This window comes from Eufriesea mexicana, unplaced genomic scaffold, assembly GCF_001483705.2.
Source record: "Eufriesea mexicana isolate 0111107269 unplaced genomic scaffold, ASM148370v2 scaffold2824, whole genome shotgun sequence".
Taxonomy (NCBI): domain Eukaryota; kingdom Metazoa; phylum Arthropoda; class Insecta; order Hymenoptera; family Apidae; genus Eufriesea; species Eufriesea mexicana.
The window spans coordinates 179100-200409 of record NW_016910878.1 but is presented as its reverse complement, the minus strand read 5'-3'; the positions used below and the strand labels follow the sequence as shown (position 1 = coordinate 200409).

Genomic DNA, 21310 nt, shown 5'->3' with positions numbered 1-21310 from the left:
GAGAAGATAACGCTTTAGCTATAAGAAGATTATTACATATTCAAGGAATTTCTATCTTAGCCTTAACTAAGAAATAGGAAACAATTTTCAAACAATTCAAACCCAGACGCTGAACACTGATCATCCATTCCACGTAATCTTTAATTCCCAATAGTTACTTATCTATAGGAATTACAATAATCATTGATTTATTGCCACTAATCATCGCTCTCTAATACCAGATCCATACAATTACGTCAAATAAATCAAAGAAGAGATAAATAACGACAAAATGACTCAGCATGACTAAGGTGGAAACCTCTTGAACACAGACGTAAGAGCTAGAAATTCAGTAGCAATTGAGAACACAGGACGCCACTCATCCAGCGCAGGACATGAAAAGGAACCAAAATACAATTACATAAAATAGATAAAAAGAAAACAATAATAATAAAATGACTAGATTTGGCTAAGGTAAAAATCGATTGGACACAGATGTAAGAACTGGAAATTCAGTAGCAATTAAGAACACAGAACATCACTCACCCAGCGAAGAACATGAGGAGGAACCAAGAGCCGGGAACAGCAACCACGAGTATCGCGTCTTCCGCATGCCTATTACCAGCAAGACGACATGGAATGCACGCCAGTATGAGCAGGTTGCTGATCAAGAATATGAGCTTGGCGGGCTCGTGACTCTGTAAGGTAAATGTGCAAGAGAAACGTCAAAGGTAGCACGTATTCTTGCACGCTTCACGGCCTTCCGCAGAGGAATCGATATACGCCATGGAATTTCGGTACGTGGCAACGCGTTGCGTCGTCAAGCAAACGATCTATATAATTACATAGAGAAATAAGGGATTCCACGGCAGGAAAATGATTTTCAATGGTTTCACGAAGATACTGCTCAGCAACGTTGATACGCGATCGCGATTAATAACTCGCGATACGACCGCATACATCACGTTGTCCTAATTATATCGTACACTCGATGTCTACGCTATCGAACGAGCCAGGCTAATTACGAATTACGTATTCCCCCGTACGAGAATGCTCAATGAGTGGCGCGATTTACGAGTAATTCGGTCGTTAGTGAGAAATTAATTTGCGGACAATGCCCTTCCAGATAAACGATGCAAATTTCTTGTGTTTGGCTTGGCACGCTGTGGGCGAGGATTTGTTTCCATTTTCGTTTTCGAATGCTCATCGTGAGTGAGACTCAGGGAGGGTATTTCGAAACGTTGTCATCTAGAAATAATCATTGCATAAGAATAAAGTAGTAATATAACAGACGTTTTAAAAATAACTGCGAGGATGTTATCAAAACGGCAGCCATTATACAAGATGGAGGAACTTGTTTGCATACCTGTTATATGAATTTATATTACAAACATTAGATACCTTTATCTGAGTGTATTGTTACTTTTTTTACTAACAATTTGATTTGCAGAGATGAATGAACTTTAATATAACCTTATTTATACAGCATGCGTTGAAATGGTTATCACGTAAAATGGCATTTATCACGTATATTTAATAATATAAATACACGTGGCTGATCTAACATGACGTTCTGATATAAGAACACGAGTACACTCGCAAACAGTCAGCAAGAGTTAACAACCTGTTTATCGTCTCACGTCTGCGCCAAAAATATAAACTGTCATAATCCATTCTCGTACAATAGGCGACTCATCGATATCGAAAATAATATCGAAGCAATCGTGACGTTGCGATCGCCAGTATCCCCTCCCTGTTCCCTGCTCGCGAGACAGCAGCGCCTCTAACGGCGCCTTGGTAGAAGCATCGATCATAATACGATGTGCGCTCTACCCAGCAACATCTAAACAAAAAACTCGCGCATCTAGTATTTATCTTGCACAGGCGACGTAATATCTCCTTCCCCCCTGATAATCGCGATGATAACTGCGATTATAACTATGAGCTGTTACACTTCGCCGGGAGTTTGCTCAATCTTCGACAACCGTAACGCGAGATGAAAGATTCAGAACTGCCTGCGTCCGTCGATAGAAGTACAAGATACGAATGCACGAAACAAGGAGTTACACGAGCGTAACTTTCATGGCTGACCTGTCGACGGATGTAGGCAGGAAACAAGATCGCTGGGCGTACCAACTGTTTCATGAACGATAGAAGACCGATGTTGACGATTTCGCCGCCTAGCTGCACCAGAATGTAGCTCAGCACACCCAGCACCGTGATGCACTCCGCGATCGTGCGGCCGACTTCCGTGATTTCTTCCGGCCATTTCAGGAGCGTAGTGTCCGCGTATGAAGGCCTTAGGTATACGGCCAGTGACAGCGACGTCAAATGGAACACCAGGATGATCAACCGCTTCAAGAACTGCAACTTTCATGGGGGCGTATGGTCGTATTTAATCAATTTTTCTTTTGTTTTTAACAGAAAGAGAAGAAAGGAAAATTAAAATAATTTTTTGTATATTTTTAAATAATTAATTAAATAATTAAACATTAATAAACTATTTTGTTTAATTTTTCTTTTTCTGTTTTAGTGGATCGTGGATAAAGGTATTTATGATTCTTTATAGGGTATTTTAAAATTATGGATTGGTAAGATAGTGAGTAGCGCTATAGGAAACGAATTCTATTAGTACAAAAGCTACTTTTAAAGTTTTCTAATTTTTATTTATTTGTTTTTATTATTTCCTATGCTATTATTTATTACTTTTATTATTTTCGATTTATTTTTTATTCTATTATTTAAGGTCAAAGTAAAAGTCGACTCGGATTCAAGACCTATGCCAAGGATATGTTGACAATATAATTTTTTAAACTGAAATACTTCTATCGTTTTCAAGAGACTTGGATAACTTCGTAAAACATACTAATTAAAATTAATCGACGAATATACGACTTTACCTATGGTTACCCAATTTTTATTTGTAAACTCGTAAACAATAAACCAGTAGAAGCATAAATATATCTTTCATTGGGAAGAGTCTAAAACCAATTACTCCAGCAGTAATAAGCGTAATTTTCGTGAAATTATTGTATTACTCCAATTAACAGACACGTGAAATGATATTTGCAAATGCTCAAGTATCACATATTCCTGACTGTCCGTGGAGTTGTTCTAATGACGTGTTACCATCAAATGTGCTTCGTGATTAATTACACTACAACCGTGCTAATCTCTGTGTACAGTATCATGGCATAATTGGTCATTTGACGCTTGTATGCGGTTTAAACGTGGTTGTGATTAGTACTATAAGTGGGATATGTCATGGATGCTGTGCCATTATAATGTTCCTCCGTACTTGTACAGGATGTTCCATTAACTCCATTACAAGTTTCTTGAATGTCCGTGACGATAAATCAATTCATCCTCTACGCGTCGTGCAAACAACGAGCAGCGGCAAACGAAAAGAGAAAAAGCAATGAAAGACAAAACGAAAAAAAAAAGAAAAAACAGGAAATTTCGAACGATCCTCGAGTGGAGTAAATGTCGAAATAAGCGAAAAATCGTGAATGAAATTCGCAGAAAATTTATGTACATTCCGTTGACTCGGGACAACTCTTTTACATCTTTATCGAAAACAATTTTCGAAATAATACACGAAAAATACACGCATCGACGGTCGCGTATAATATTTTTTTCATTTCGATACGTAAAATAGGGTCGGCGATATTTCAATACGGAATTTTCCTTCTTTTTTTTTTTTTTTTATTTTATTTTTTTTCCTGATAAATTCTACGCATTCACAGCGCTTTAACGAGCGAGTTTTAAAAGCCGTATGCAAACAACGGCGAAATTAACCGAAGTAATTAACAAAAGTTTCGAAAACGCGCACGCGGTTGTGATCAACGATTCCATGGCTAAATGGTAGGTTTGCATGGAAAGTTGCACCTTTGATTTCGCCAGAGCCGTTTCAAATTTCACCTTTCCACTCGACGTTACGTTATTTTTCTTACAGCGAAGGATAAAGAACGTAATCTCGATTCCATGAATATATTGGTGTGGAAACTTCGCGCTATGGAGTTAGCAAAATCCACCATACGTTCGTATGTGACCGCTCGCATTTATCTGTACACGGTTTTACGTTAAGCTTAACATTTTTCTATCGTCATTTCACTCGTATCGTTATTTCTGTAACGTATCCGACGTTCAACGCAAATATCGCGATACCTGATGGAGTCAATCTATATGCAAACGCTGGTAATTTTATATAAAATGAATATGTATGAAACTTTCTGCCAATGGAGGCAAAAGTGAAATTTTTTCCGCAGTTAAACATGTACATGGGATTAATCAATTTTTCTGAATTGGATTATTCAATCTTTTCGTTTCGCAAATATTCGAAGTTCGGATAGGAATTAGGGGTTGTAAAGGGTACGAGATGGAACATGTGATAAATAGCATTTGAAAACTTCAGAGACACGTATTGAATTGGATCAATACGAAATTGGAAGAATCTACGTTACTAAATATTTTTATCCTCGCTAACCCGTCAATTTGTCGTGATATTAATTGACAAACTGGTAATCAATATTGAGGAAATTTGCACGATGATTTGGGAAATCTTAATTCCTAATAATCTGATTTTTTTATCCGATGAAATAATCTGAATTTAATCGTATATTATTGCTCAGAAGTATCGAGACACATAAGCAAGTACTTATTTCTAATTACTTTTTAATTACTTCGAATTGCGAAATTGTAAATGAAAGATACCGAAATGACTTTATTCCCTATCATCGCTATAACCGTATATTATAGAATATTTTGAAGTTTCGTAATATTTGTTTTTAAAAGCCAATATGTGATTAAAAAATCTATGAACATTACCGAACTTTGCGAAACTGCTTAATTACTTCGAAAGTTCCGTACATTTTATTTATTTAATTCATAATGCAAAGAAGGAGAAGAAAATATTCTTTAATGTTAACACAAAAATTACTATGATTAATTGAAGCAATAATATCTGAAACTAACAACTACGTCGATTAATCATGTGTTTAACTCCTATGCACTGTTCCTACAGGTTTTCTAATGGATAATTTAAATGCGTGCTATGTTGATTGCATAAAAAAAATAATAAACATTGCTTGTAATCATTAATTTTCCACACATTCATACATCTTAGCACTACCACATAGTACAGCACAGCAGTTTCATAAATCTTATCCCTAATAAAAGTAACTTTATGCACCACGTAAATCCGACTCTTTAGAAAGTCCCTATCCAAATTCTCGGACAAACTTTTCCGTTTAAAGTAAAATACAACTTGTCTGCATTCGTAAGTACCCAAATAAAATAGAATAATCATTGACAGTATAACAGCTATTAATACTTATATCAATACTAAACCTATCATTATGGCGATAAAGCGAGTCGACATGATAGCTGAAATAAACTACTTATAAATCTCAAGAAAAACGGAATAAGAAGGGAGATTAATTATGCAAATATCACTGTAAGAGTCGACAGGATGACTGATAAATGTAGAATATTAAACTGCAATAACACGTTTAAAAAAGAACATAACCGTGGTAGGTTTAGTATGTTAGTACCGTTTAAGTCAATGATACGAGTTATCTCTGAATCCAAAAATAACGTGAAAAGTTTAGATAATACCAGGAAATGTTTCAGGCAGAAATATTATCACGTGTGATCATCAGTACTTTTCAACTATTATCTGAAGCATTTCTCCGCATTACGCTGTGTACAAAAAGTTAAGAAAATTCTTTTACTTATTTTTTCACACCTCGAATTTTCATGAAATTTTCACTCGAATAATCTGAGATGTTACGAACCTATAAATTTCCCATTTGGATTCTATATTTTCTATAACACATCCATGTACAGCCATGTACAGTCACACACATCCATATACAACACAATACTATCAGCCAATATTTTACTATGATTCTTACTATGTACGTATCAATCATTTCTGTAAATACTACTGCAAATTGTTATTACGAATCTCAAATTTTTCTGCAATTTCAAATACTCGAACAATAATACTACCCCTCCATTATTTTCTATTTATAATAAATAAAAGTTTAAATTATTCTTCTGCGTTATTTTTAACTTCCAATCAAATCCCGTTTTATACTAATATTATAGTTCTATATATGCAGGAAGTAACAGTAATCTAAAATAATTTCGTACTATCGTGACTCTCAAAAATTTGTTGGTAGGAGCATCACTGTACCTAACATTTAATTTTAACTAAGTAATCTGTTAATAAGAATAAATATCACTATTAAAATCATCCAAGATGAAACAGAAGAATCGTAACGAAAAACCTTAGAAATCCCAAGACACACTGGTGAATCGCGATCATGGTACTTCCGTTACCATTTACATCCATCATGGCGCGCGTACACAGTTACGATGATAGTGGCCGCAGAGGTGGTTATCAGGAAAAATCTCGAACGCGAGAACCATCGTCGTTTGAATGCGAAATAAATGTAGGCACGATTTAAAAACGTCCGCTCATTAACCCTTTCGTGGCACGAAGGGCCATTGGGGCTGGCGATTATGAGCGCGATCAGTCGGACGTCGACGACCATCGTCGTTCCACGAGATCATTCAGAGATTACCGATATCATGGGGAACGCGGGGCGCTGCCGGCGGCGGTGGTCGATCGAAATAAATCGCGCATGCTATTCAACGTCCCTTGTAAAACCGTGGAAAAGCCTGGAAAACCGTGTCGATGCCACTCGATCGTCCGGCCGTCGAGCACGCGAGTGACAATCGTTTCCGAAGTCACTCGAACATCTACTCGACGTCACTCGATAATCACCGGGATGATTTGAAATGCGCGCGCGCGAGCCACGAAAATTTCCGGCTTGGTGTACGTCGCTCCTTACACGAGCTCGAACAATTAGGACAGCTGACATGCCACGTCCAATTATCGTCGCACGATTATTATTAGGGGTCAACACGTGGGGTGTAAAGAGTGTTTAAGGGGCGAGGATGAATGGTTTTGGCACCGGCTTCATGTCTACTTCCCTTGATGTCTTCAACGATGCAGGAGTTGCATCCACCGTTATTTGTTTATTTATTTATTTAATTTTATTCCTATAATAGGTATATAATTGTGGTGGCATCCCTTCTTTTTCTCAAAAGTCCTCGGTAAAAATCCCTTCGTTTCCCATATATAGAATTTCCAAACTTTCCAACAGTATCCCTAGCAGGACCTGCTAGGCAGTCTTGCTGATGAGTCCATTAGCAGGCTCAGGACGAGAAGCATCCCTTTCCTATTCCTTTCAACCCTTCTAGCACTGCTACCATATCGAGGATACCTGCGACCAATTGACAACAACTGTGGGGAAGGACCCCCTAAAATAATATAAAATAAAAAGAGTAAAGTAGAGAAGGATCTAAGCGACTATGGTGAGTGTGGTATTATTGATATTAATTAATAGGCAAAGCCTCTCGTTCGAAAATTAGTAGAAAATGATTTTAAATACGAGTCGAACGCCAATTAAAAAATTTGGGAATAAAATTTTCGAAAAATTGAGAAGATGGAGTTAATCATCGCGACTTCTGAATAATTCAAGTATCGATATTCAAAGTATTTCTTTTCCTTTGACTTTGTGCCATTTTCGAATCCCGTTATTTTATTTTATTCTATTCTAATAAAGATTGTTCAAATTAGGTATATGAAACTTCGTAAAACGGTAATTGTTTATTTTCTAATATATTTACCGTTTATAAATAAATAAATAAATAAATAAATGTATCAATAAGATATCGATAAACGAGAGATTAAGATAGATTATTCGAATTGATCGATCATCAGAAAATTATTTAAAATATATATTAACTTCTACCTAAATTCATTGCCTGAATTCATATTAGTATACTTACTGATATATTTTAACTGGAACATTGCTTTCTTGTAAATTATATGTGAGAAATTTATCGATATATCGTCCGTAATAAACCACGACGAAGAAACATAAATTTCGCATGATTTTATCATAATTAATACGTTGCACTTTCCTTAATCACTTTTATTCGCCTTATATATCAGTATGAATAATTTATCGGTAGCCGATAGTCACATCTCTATATACCGGGTGTCCTGCACCGAATGGCGATAATTCAGACACTAATTCAAGCACCTAAATACAATAAAAGAAGTCCGCATAAACATGTCCTATTTCATCTCATTTACGAGATATGACGAGCTTTACGTTCTGTCATTTCGCGTTTGATTATGTTCGCGGAAGATGCGCGAATGAATGGTTTGCATTAGAATGCGTCTTTGGAGTGTGCAAATTTTATGCGCTTTATGCACAGTGCCTGGCCATATTTTAGCCAAGTAGCAAGGCAGTCTTTTAGCGATAAAATTCAAATTCAATGTATCAACTTGTTTCACGTTGTATTATATCGGACTTCTATTGCTTCCTAAAATATTGACTACCTCTGACATGCTCATTACGCGAAATCCTGTATAGATCTATGTGTACGAATATTTTATTTCTGACACGAGCATTTTTGCAAGAAATGTCTGTTTCACGACAGAAATGAAATTCGGAAAGAATAACGCAGTTGAGTGCAAAATGGAGAGAGGAGTGTTAGGTCAGGAGCCGGACCTATGCAGAACGTGATAACTGACCTAGATCGTTTTGTCAAACGATTGACAGACTTTTGCATCCGTACGAGATAACGACCCACAACGCAGCACAAATTTGTAAAAACCGTCTGCCAGAGTTACTAATGTATGTGCGTGTACGTGTATGCTCTGACAGTCTGCTGATGTGAACCTGATCGAAGAGGTTCGCGATGAATCAGAGAAGAAACTCGAAAACCTCCGATCTGAATCATTTGTATGCAGGAACTAATAGAATTAACGAAAAGACGGTAAGAGGTAACGGAAAAATTTGGAAGAGAGGAAAGTACGAGGAGATAGAGGATCATAGCGAACGCAGACAAAAATAATTATTTTCCAAGGTATGTATAATTTTCTACCAATTCTGCAGGTTTCTCTCATACTCTGGAAATTCCTAATGGAAACTTGATGCCGGTTAAAATTTTCTAATGCATATTTGATGGCTCCTCGAATCGATAGTTGTACTTGAAGTAAGTCACTGATTAGTCATAATGACAGAGTAAATTTTAATCTATGCACATGTATTACGATACGAGATGACTTTTTAATGCACGGATTATTTTCGCGCATGGAGCAATGAATTTGAAATAGTCTCTAGAGCTACTGCAAAACAAAAAAATAAAATTTATTGCAATAAAATTTCCCATAATTAATTCACACAGTAAATTCGCCGATTATTTTTCCCACGCGATCGAGTGTAAAGACGCTATTAAAAATAACGAAAAAATATATTTAAATCGACACGGAACAAAATGGCCAGAACATATGTACATCAGCAGTAAAATATCAAAAAATATGCGAATTAATAAAATAAATATTCGAATATTCGATATTCAGCCATCCATTATTTCCTACGTTTTAAATTTAAGTATATTCAAAGAGCATCCAAGCAAGTCGACCTTCATTCGTTAGAACAATCCTTTGGGACACGAAAAGGTCACTTAGGTTTCAGAATTTAACTCAACGAAGCACTTAACGTCCCTGGCAAGAAGTACTCGATGGTTACACCGCTAATAAACCTCGTTAAATAAAGGTACAGGATCAAAAGGTCGGAACCAGCGTATCCTCTAATTCAGCGAAAAACACGTTCCGTGCATATCAAGCATCCCACCGGCGAAATATCAATTAAATTCTTCAACCTTGCCAGAGGGTGAAAATTCCTAGCGGAACGGTCTAATGGATACCATTGCTCCTCGGGGCTGGAGGAAGCCTGGTCTAGCTAGAAACCGTGAAAAATGTGCGGAAAGGAGGCGGTAGCGAGAATATTGTCACGTGGACGCACTTACCCGCGCAAAGGTCTTCCATTTTTCCTCGAGTAATCGCTGAATAATACCACCGTCCAGCATGTCCAAGTGCTCCTCCTTCGTACCGTTCAGAATGATAAATAGCGCGGAGTTCCAGTCTGAAATAGAAATTCGGAGAGGACCATTTGCGGTTAATGGAACATCACTTTAGGGTTCTCTCTACGCCGCGATAATTATGGGTTTTGCATTAGGGGCTATATATATTAGATGCACGAGTTTCCCCAGGACGACCGTGGCTGGCTGCAACGGAAGGGGACGATGGCGGCTTTTTCTGTAACCGCACCACGTGCGCTGCTAAACTTTCTTGCATGTAAAGATAAAAGTTTACGTCGGCCCAACCACGGTTCCATGGGCCACGGAAGAATTCCACGGAATCGTTAATCTGTCGACCGAACTTGCCAAAAGTCAGCTAATGTTAGTTCGATGCACAGCTCGGATTTTCGCGCTCGACCCGTGCACGAGGGAACCTCCGTCGTTAGGGGGTGGTTAGCGATCTTTGCGTCACAGTGCCGGTGGATTGCACGGTGAACGTGAACAGTTGCCTGGTGAATGTAAACCTCTCACGGAATTACTCCTTCGCGGATGTGGAAGAAACCGGCCATTCGAAAATAACGGATCTACGCTGATCGTGTACCCTGTCCAGAGTTTATCGACCTCGGGTAGACCAGGTTCCGGCAAAGTCGTTTTAAAATCGAGCTATAAAGAACGCTTTTAATTAACGTTTCTATTTATCACGGAGAGTCAACGAGTTATATTTCGACAAAGTGCCATTCTTTTTGCGCAGTCTCGGAACATTCGCTAACGACGGACAGGCCAAGTACACTTTCACTGGTGAATGCGAACAGATAACAGTGTAATACACGTTCCCTGGAAACTGGCAGCGTTTAGCGGCCATTCGCTTGCAGAGTAACAGACACAGCTCTGTTAATTCAGCTGTTTCGTTACTACCGAGTTTCTTTAAATGTCAGCATCGCATTAACACTTTGACTGCCACGAAATTTTCATACAGTGGGGTCACGACAAAATTTCCTTTATTCCTACGATATAATGAGGAATTGTCAAACAATATCGCGAAAAAAATGTAATATTGCAAATTATTAATGTCTTCTATCTATTTACGTTAAATATATCTAAGGAATGGTTAAAATAGAACAAATATAAATTTAGAAAATTAATATCGGACACTGATGACCAGCATGGCCTCACTGAGAAGGCAAGCACAGGTCACTGATGACCATCATGGCAGTCGACGTGTTAACTTACACGGGTATATCGAGACTGAAAATTGGGACTTATAGATGTTGGTACTTCAGTGAAGAGCTGTAGCTTAACGTATGCGTTTAACTTTCGCTATCATAGAAGTACATAACGATTACGAAATTCAACAAAGTTCCTCAGGAGTTCATCGTTGGAGCAATTTCGTCGATGGTGTTCTAAACAAATATTTTTCGATGCATGCACCTATAAACGGATAGTACCTCGTAAAATCGGGAAAAGATAGACGAGTAGAACGACGAGAATCGGGAACTATGTAACATAAATCTGCTATGTTAACCCTTTGCATTCGAGAGGCAACCCTCAATCGTCATTTAATCAGATTCCAAAGATGTTAATTAATATATCAAATTTAAAATTAGCTAGCGATGCATGGAATGCCTTAATTTGTATACGATTTCTTATTTACCGTTTTGGGATCTTTCTAAATCCCATTGAGATGATATGGGACAGATTAGATAAAAAAATACGAAAGCATCGAATAACTAATAAAACGGACTTGCGAAGAAGGTTAGAAGAAGAATGGCATAATATAGAGGAAGCATATTTAAAAAAGCTTATAGAATCAATGCCAAAGAGACTTTCCAAAGTGGTAAAACGAAAAGGGTACCCTACAAAATATTAACATTGTTAAAATTATTAATTCTTGTAACCTGTGCGAATAATTTTCTGACAGCAATTGATGCATGGAATCGTTTCATCTCATCTTTCTTATAACTACATTTCAAATCTTTCGCTATTGAAAAATCTTTTATTATTTTTCCTATCCTCGATATTCCTATCACTTTCTGCATAATTTCGTGACTCAATGTATTTTTCTGTAACAAAAAAATTTCCGAGTGCAAAGGGTTAATTTATTTTTATAAATCGATACTTGGCAACTTTTCCCTCGTTCCTCCTCTACGGTAGAAATACGTAAAATATTTTTACGAATGATGAAATTATTATCCGACTAAAGCTACAAAGTCGAGGAAAGTTGTACGCTCGAGCCGGCATCGTTACAACGATTTCGTCGATCGCGAAACAAAAGCAGTCTAAAGGGAACGTTGGAGCGTGAAAGATTCGGGAGGGCCGACAAATATCGAACAACGGCCAATGAACTTTTAACCGTGTCATCCGTATTGATTATCGAATTTTGTTCAGCTGACTTCGCCGTGAAATATTAAGCGTTCATCACCGGAAACTTTCGCAAAGTTTCGCGCGTTCATCGATCGGATTCGTTTCGGTCGCGTCAAATTCTTCGAGCGACGCCTCGTCTCGATCGTCTTCCCCTCTCAGACTCTTTAATCAGTCGTCGACCCAAGCAAAGCTGCTTTCACGGTAGCTTAAAGCGTCACGAAAGTTTGCAGTTCCATTGGATATTTTCAAGGAAACGCTTTAACGTTCGCCGCGTCTGTTGTCAATCTCCATTCTTCCCTCTTTCGCACTCCACACCACGGCGGCGACGGCATTGATGGGAACTTCCCCGACAGCTTTTGGCCGGGAAATTGAATTTCAGATGTGCAAGCAAAATTGCAACGAATATCCGCGTCCCCGTCCGATCCGGTCCGAAACTTTTCATTCGGTTCTGCCTCCTACGCCGATCGAATCAATGGCCAGGCTGGCTCTCCAACGACCGAATCTGTCGTCATCGTTCGTCGAATTATATAGAGCCCCCATTGTGAGATTCGATTAACCGAGCATTTAACGGATAGTACGCGAATATTAATTTCACTGGCCACTTTGATGTTCGGTCCGAGCTAAAACGCCATTACGAGAGCGACCAGCTCGATCCACGGTCAAATATCCGTGTGACACTGGTCTCGCTCGATGCTGCCTATGGCATACACGCGAAATCAAACGTTCCGAGACCGATCGACCGTTTTATCGCTACACGTGCTTGGATCCGAAGTTGCTTAGCGACCTCGAATGAAATATCGCAGAAAAAGAAGGAGGACTTTGGAGTAAGTAGACCTGTCAAGGCACCCCGGAGCTGAGAGCATACGAGCACGGATTCTCGGCTCTAGGACCAGAGGAAACCGGTCAGGGCCAGTTTCTGGTGACGCGAGGATACGCTTAGAATATAACATACGAGATGTATTTACCTATCCGTTGCAGTAGCAGCCAAGGAAAGAGTCTCATTCGAGATCTACCAGTGGATTCACGAGTGAGGCATTCTGACAGACCATAGCCTTTCAGACATCGGAATAATGAAGACAAATACGCGAACACGCAAATGTATTTGTACAAAAGAGATATTTAGACGAGGACTGCCAAGAATTATGATTGGACCTGGTCCTTTTCAGAGACCCATGCAGAAAGACAGTGCTTGGAGATATTTTTCGGTATTTGAAACCTCTAACGTGACAGCATCATGACAGATTCTAAACAAATGTATTTGTACAAAAGAGATATTTAGACGACTGCCAGGAATTATGATTGGACCTGGTCCTTTTCAGAGACCCATGCAGAAAGACAGTGCTTGGAGATATTTTTCGGTATTTGAAACCTCTAACGTGACAGCATCATGACAGATTCTAAACAAATGTATTTGTACAAAAGAGATATTTAGACGAGAACTACCAAGAATTATGATTGGACCTGGTTCTTCTCAGAGACCAGTGCACAATGACCGTGCTTATACATATTCTTCGGAATCTGGAACCTCTAACGTGACGGTATCTTGACAGATTCTGGACAAACGCATTTGTATAAAAGAGATATTTAGACGAGGACTGCCAAGAATTATGATTGGACCTGGTCCTTTTCAGAGACCCATGCAGAAAGACAGTGCTTGGAGATATTTTTCGGTATTTGAAACCTCTAACGTGACAGCATCATGACAGATTCTAAACAAATGTATTTGTACAAAAGAGATATTTAGACGAGAACTACCAAGAATTATGATTGGACCTGGTTCTTCTCAGAGACCAGTGCACAATGACCGTGCTTATACATATTCTTCGGAATCTGGAACCTCTAACGTGACGGTATCTTGACAGATTCTAGGCAAATGTATTTGTATAAAAGAGTTATTTATACGAGGACTGCCAAGAATTATGATTCGATCTGGTCCTTCTCAGAGACGAATTTAGAACGACCATGCTTGTATATATTCTTCGGAACCTGAAACCTCTAACATGACCTGCATCAACCGAATGCTCTCAGAACCTTGATGCAGCTTTCCCTAAATCAATCCGAATTTATACAGCTTTCTTCGCAGACTCCGTAGACACGAGGTATCAGCGAGTAAACGCGCTATAATTTTCATGGCAGAATCTTGAATTTCCCAGGATACATCGTGACTGTGTCGAACTGAGCAGTCGAAGTTGGCACACACGACGAACTTACCGGCGGTACGCGGTCGTTACCGCAACTCGTAATTATATCCAACTCCGACCTGGACCTGGGAGAAGTTTTCTCTGCCGGTTCCACGTTCTCTGTCCTCTCTTCGCCAGTGCTGGTCCAGGAGATGAACGACTGGACTCACGGTCGGTCGGTGCCGCAAAAACGGACGTTGAACCTAAGTTGAATAACGATTCGCCTTCGTCGCTATCGCTGATAATCATCCCTAAGTGCTGCGCCCGGATAATTATTAACGTTTTAGCGGAGGTGGTCATCCGTGTTCGCGGTAATCGATTTAAGCTATCTTTCCGAGCTTAATTTCATCGGGGAACATCAAAAGTCGATCGCCGGTGATGTAATAGCGGGGCAGATTATATCAGGAAACCTCTGTCCCTGTGAACGCACACGCCCGATGGATTTTCGTGTCAGGTCGCGTCCGATGGAGACAAAGAGGCGTTAGAAATTTCATCGATCAACTTTATCGCTTTTAGTTGGCCCACTCTGTTCTGGCCCGGCCCCGTCCCGTTTTTTCCCCCGCATGATCGATAATGACGACGCGTGGAGCGAAACATTGCCTCCCCAACGGACTGTACGCCCCTTTTGTTCCCCGTCCCGAGCCTCGTTTCTCTGGTATTCCCTTAGAAATCCTAGTTCCCTTCAACCGAGAAGATTCCTCGAAAGGAGAAAGAAAATACAACAGGGGTGAAAGAGGGTCTCGACGATTTCGTGTCATTGAGAGTCCACGAGGAATTCAACGGAGGGCAACAAAGGCTAGTCGGGAGGTTTTAAGAAAGGAATTAACGCGACTCCTCAAAACTGACTCGTCCGTCTAAAGTCTCTTTTCGAAGCTTTCCCCTCTTCGCCTCGTTTCAGTTTTCCCCTCCAGACGGGCGGTGTGTGGAATAAAAAGCGCGGAAAAGGTCGAACGGAAGCGAAAGGAAGAGGGAAGAAACGTGGAAGAAAAAGGGAGGAAAGTCTGGACTTGGGTTAGCTGACTGGTTTACCCAGCGGACGAACTGGTCTGCTAACTAACTGACGGACCCTAGTTTGGCTTGGCTGGCTGGCTGGCTGGCCTTGGTTCGGAGTAATTAAGCGTACCCGTAGGAAGGAGAGCAAGCCGAAAGTTCACCCCCGCTGATATAGCAACGGCAGGGTCACCCTCCCTCCGCTTCATCCCCATCCGCGACCACCCGTCGACTATGTTCACCTCGACTCAGCTATCGGTGAACCCATCGGATGACATTCACGCCGCGGTGACAAAGACGGGCATGCCTAGGAAACGAAGGAACGCGAAGGGACGAAGCACAGGGTGGCGGTGAGGTTAGGATGCAGAGGAGGGCTGGGTGAAAGGATAATGGATTCCGAAACTAAATGAAACGCGAGCACCCAACTCCGCGTCCGCGGCTAATCTCGAAACTTCGTTAAATGGCCGTAATTGCATCCTGCAACGACCCGCTTTCCCTTGTCTTCCTTCTTACACCGCCTCCACACCCTCTTCGAGGGGTAGCTACGGGCTTCCCGACGTTGCACAATCTTCCGGACGGCATCCCTCTGTCCCTGTCTTCGACGCCTTTCTTCCTCTGCCGCCAATGAATCACTCGAACGTCTAGAAAACTCGACGATCGTGGATACATCCGCTTTGCACGAGTTCGAAGGTGACTCTGGCGCAGGGAGGAGTGGCTGGCAGGGCTGCTCCACAGACTGCCGGAAACTTCGATACAATTTGGCAGAAGTCCGATTGCCAAGCCTCTTTAAATGCAGATCGTGGCAAGGCGACAGGACCTGCCTCCCCGCGTGGTGCGTCTGCTGGAGACGAATTTCATGGAAATTAAACGACCAGCGAGTTCGTCTTCGACGAAATATGATGGTTCGTGTTGGAAGAGATGTGTCGTTTCCCGTTACTACTTGTTTTATCCAAGGAGTCTTCCTTGTTTACTGATGGATTAGATTCTTGCTTTATTGGATTCTATGACTGCTGCTTTCAAATATACTCCGCGATATTAAAACCTGAGAGATCTTCCGGTATCCTAATCTGGGGGTGGGGGTAAAGATATCCATTTCCTTTTTCATTTCATTTCCTTAATTGGGCTAAATTTGTGGACGCAGTGGAGATATGGTCTAGATAAGTTTCGAGAAGTTCTTTTCCAACTGGTTAATAGGATATTGTGGTATTGCGAGCAGTGAAGGATACTAACAAAGGAGATAGTATTAAGAGTGATAGCGGAGCAAATGGGTGTGCGGTCTTACTTCTAAGTGAATGCATGGGAACACTCGACAAGAATAAACGATAACGCAAAAAAATCACTTTGATGGGATATCTATGACTGTATCGATTGATCGAGAAAGGAAACCTGTGTATGAAAAGAGAGTTTTGACTTTAAGTAAGGGTGCAAGGACCAGGGCGAGACGGAATGTGTAGTCGAGACGTAGTGAATAGAGAATCATGTGTTGAGAGAAACCTAATGTAATATTTATTTCAAATAAATCTGTCTTGTTATTAAAAAGGTGTCGTTGGTTAGCAGACGCGCAGATCTATGTCTGCATAGGATTAATCTAGCAGTAATCCTATAATATTTCGAAAGCTGATTGCCCAATTGTCTTCAAATGTAAAGGGAATCTTCAGGAAACCTGTCACCATTACGTAAACAACGTTCTGTTATAAAATATTCGCGTTTACTATTTTTTCCTAAATCGTAAAATATGATAAGCGTGAAAGGAGAGTTAAAAGATGCCATTTTTCTATTTGCCAAGATTTTAACTTTACCAACATTTACCAATTAAAACTCGCAACTAAAACACCTGCATCAACGTCGTGTTCTTCGTTTTCGACTGGAAAAGGAAGAATCTAACCGGACACGCGGCAGCCATCGCCATGGAGAAAATCCTGGTAAGTACCTTAAACATGGCGAGGAAAGGGCAATTTATCCTGGCTTCCATTATCGGCGATATTCAACCGAGCCATCAGTTCCATAAATTAAAGCTGCCGAAGCAGCAACAAATTTCAAACTCTGCCGGAACACTGATTTCGAGGCAGCGGTATTTCCCACGCAGAATCAATCAAGAGGTGTCGATCGGGATCCGAAAAAGGCGGAGCAATTACGGGAGCATTAGCAGGGTACACCCTGTCCTCCTTTGCCGGTGAAAAGAGAAAACGACGTAAGGACGAGTCGGCCTTGGGTCTCGACAATTATACGAAGGCACCGTGACAAAGCGAGTGGCCACTTGGGCGTGTGCTCGGTGAACGACCAACCCCGGACGACGATTCTCGAAAGCGTGTAATTCGATTAGCATTACGACGTACTTGTTCTGCCGTCAGGTAACAGCGTGTCGAGTGCATTCAGGGGGTACGCCGAGCAGGTGATATTACTGTAGCGCCAGAATTCTCGTGCAGACAGTTCCAACATCTCCCGAAAGACCTCTGCGCGACCCAGCTGGCAGGCTAGCGTCAATGGGGTCAGTCCGGCGGCATTCACGATCCCATTGCGAGCAGGAAGCTTCGGATGACGAAGGGCATACCCGAACATGTCCTGCGTTATACAGCCACGCTATTGTACTCGATTTAGCGGAAATCTTTCTCGATGGTCGGGGAAAAATAGAGCGGTCTCTTGTTTAAGAGGCTATTCGTTTGCATTCGGTCGGGGCTATCGATTTTTCTACCTTTTTTTCTTCTCCCTTTTATTTGTCACGAGCTGACAGAGGGTAGAACAGGACAGTGTGCGACGTGGTAACGAAAGTTCGGATATGGAGAACCACGTCGGGGGTTGAAAGTGATGAGCACGTGAAACTGCGATATATAGAAATGAAATTTTTCTTTATTTTTATTTCTCTGAAGGAGGAATTATTAGCTAACTTTTTTGGAATAATTATTTTATTTCGAAGTATGAAAATGAAGCATATCCGTGTTATTCCCAATTTTTCCAATATATTCTGTGAATATAGGAGAACAGTCTGATAGACTTTTGGAACTTTATTAAAAACATGCAATAGAAATATGAAACAACGTGGAATTTATGATTGTGTCATAGGAAGTGAAAATATATCAATAATTAACCTGATCATCTCAAATTAATATCCAATTTGAAATTAGAAATTGAATTTATCACTCTAAAAAATGCACTTTCATCCTGTTCACTTTCAATGAATCATCTTTTCTATCAATTATTTAATGTAGAAATTGTATTATCTAATATAGCAATTTATTTTAATAGCGTAAAATAGGCCCGTCTTGCTTTTAATGAAAATATTATATAATAGGGATAACAAATGAAAAATAAGAAAGTGTAACAGGATTGCGGTTTTAAAATTCTCTATACAAGGTTGTTTCTCGAAGCAGCGAGACAAGGAGCAATTTTTGACCCATTTCCGAACGAATACCCTCTTATTAGAACACCATTATACCGGCTAACCGAGTAAACTGTTTACTCGGTACAAGGGTTACCGATACGCGAAATGAAATTTATGGTGAGTCGATTAATTCGCTTGCTCGTTCGATATACTCCGTCTAATGTCGCGGATGCTAACCCGATTATTTCGTTTAGCCGCATACGAGGGTAATTAACCCCTTACCTCATAACATTTTTATGGCTACAGGTATTAGAGTCAAGTATTCGCTTCCGAAGCACCGGGACTGTATCAAAAATTGCTGAAACGAGACATAACTTCAACTGCAGAAACTAAAGCCATGCTTGCCGATTTTATTTCAAATCCCGGCGAAAATTCATCACCGATATCACGAGTGTTCTCGACGTTATAAGGCAGAGGGGTTGAAGTGGGCAACTTTCGAGGAACTTTAAAATAATAAATAAAATAAACACTCAAAGCGATTTAAGGGCTTTCCGGGCAAAACAATTATGAATTCACGATTTTGCAGGCAGAAAGTGCCGAAAGAACGTGCCACTCCGTTGGGAATAAAGGATCAACGAAGCAATGTTTAAGCAGAGTAGTTGCACGCGAAAATAACGAACGCGTCAATAATTTACCAAAGGACGTGCGGTAAACAACTCACCGATCGCGTGTATTCGAATGTAAATGTATTCAAATGCATGTTAAAAAATAACGAAACAAGAGAGATAAATGGGACTACGTATTAGCCACTATCACAAACCTAACCTTGAATAACAAACGCGTACTAATCTTTCCTTCCTCGTTAGGGCAACGATAATGACTAATTTGCAAGTGCAACGAGACGTGTCTTTCCGTCAAGCTATTTATACAGGTGGAAAATCATCACGCAATGAGAATGAATAAGCGACTAAGCATGAGCTAATCGGGAGTAAAAAGTCACCGGTGCAACCATTCGTTTAAAATAAAAGAGCAGACGCGATAGAAAGAAAGTTAGAGAATTTCAAAGACCAAGAGTACGTACCAATTTATCGCAAACCACGACCATATGCAATATCATGTTTCCAAAAGAGTCCTGCTCGTCGGGATCAGCGCCAGAGTCTAGTAATAAGTTGTAAACGCTCTCGTTTGCACAGCAAGCGGCCCAGGCGAGGGGATACTCTCCCAGATAGGCTAATCCCTCGTAATCCGTATTCTTAGCCGGATTCATTCGCTGCTGGTCCCTAGGCAGGAAAAAGCTGCCTATCGCCCGCTGAGAAATGATGGCGCCAGCCTCCACGAGGTCTTGCACCAGTTCATTATTGTTGTACGCGATCGCGAGATGCAACGCGCTAGCGCCCAGGTATTCCTCGCCCTCGACAACGTCAATGGCCAATCGTGGAAAGCACTTGAGCAGAATACGCGCCACTCGCGTGTGTATCCTGGTATCGCATATAATCAGAACATGCAGGAGAGTCTCTCCCAGCGAGCCTCTGTATTGCATCTGCCAGCATGCCTCGTGATCGTTCCATTGAGCCAAAGGATCGAACCGTGACAAAGAAGCCTCGATGGGCAGCACAACCTGCTCGAGGTCTCTGAATTTCCAACGCAGGTACTCGGCCCGATTGATCACCTGACCCTTCCCGTCCGCGTACATCAGGATACCGAACTGTTCCCTGATCAATTTTTCCACCTCGGCCTGGCCCCCTTGATTGTACGACTCGATCAGCTCGCCACCCTTTTTGTAATTAGCCAGACGATACAATAGACATTGATCCTCGTCGCTTGCTTGACTGATCACGCGATCAAGGATCGAACCGGCGTTCACCTGGCTACCGCGACCTCGACACGAGAAGACACTACCCATTCAGACATCCCTCTTTAGCCCCTTGCGCGTCCTCGAAACGTCTTTCCTCGACGTTTGTCCACTCCGGATCAGCCTTCCTTCGTCTTCCTTCGTTTTTGCCCTCCTCCACTTGGCCCTCGATAGGCCTACGATCTATCACCACGGCTTTATCAACCACCAGACGAGTGGGATCTTCGTCGAGTGTCTTCGGGTATCCTCCAGGACGAGGGTTCTCCCATTTTTCGACAGTTCTATCCGAGTGGACGGGGGCACTTCGCTGTGTGGCTAACCGTGATCGACTAGATACAGCCCTTCAGAGATTCCTTCGGGCCAACGAAAGGTGGCACACAGGTGGAGAACCGTTTTCCAGCTATAGCAACCGACACCCGTGCATGCTGGGTAATCTATAAACAGTGCCTGGCTCCGCTTGACACGGGAGGGTCACTGGGTGAGCCTCAGTTTTCGACTCTGTGTCAAAATTGATTTTTCTGTATTCTGTAAAATTGAACAAATTTATATATAGTATCCTATGCCTGCTCTTTATATAATTGTTGTATTTAGGATTTCATTATTTTTCTCCTTTCTTCTTTTTCTCTCGTGGCTCAGATGTCGTTCCAACGCGGATATTTTCGCGTGTGTGCCGAATATTCG

At 40.9% G+C, this 21310-nt stretch overlaps 1 protein-coding gene across 1 annotated transcript in view; it reads right to left on the bottom strand.

Annotated features, from left to right (window-relative positions):
• The window catches only part of iav (transient receptor potential cation channel subfamily V iav), a 72735-nt gene extending 52019 nt beyond the window's left edge, over positions 1-20716 (bottom strand). Inside the window, exons 1-5 of the mRNA XM_017904161.1 lie at positions 19859-20716; positions 17795-18020; positions 9877-9992; positions 2113-2349; positions 526-677 (exon numbers count right to left, since the gene is read on the bottom strand). Coding sequence (XP_017759650.1) covers positions 526-677; positions 2113-2349; positions 9877-9992; positions 17795-18020; positions 19859-20680 — 1553 coding nt within the window. The 5' untranslated portion in view covers positions 20681-20716. The remainder of the gene's footprint in view (positions 1-525; positions 678-2112; positions 2350-9876; positions 9993-17794; positions 18021-19858) is intronic.
• Positions 20717-21310: the final 594 nt, after the last annotated feature.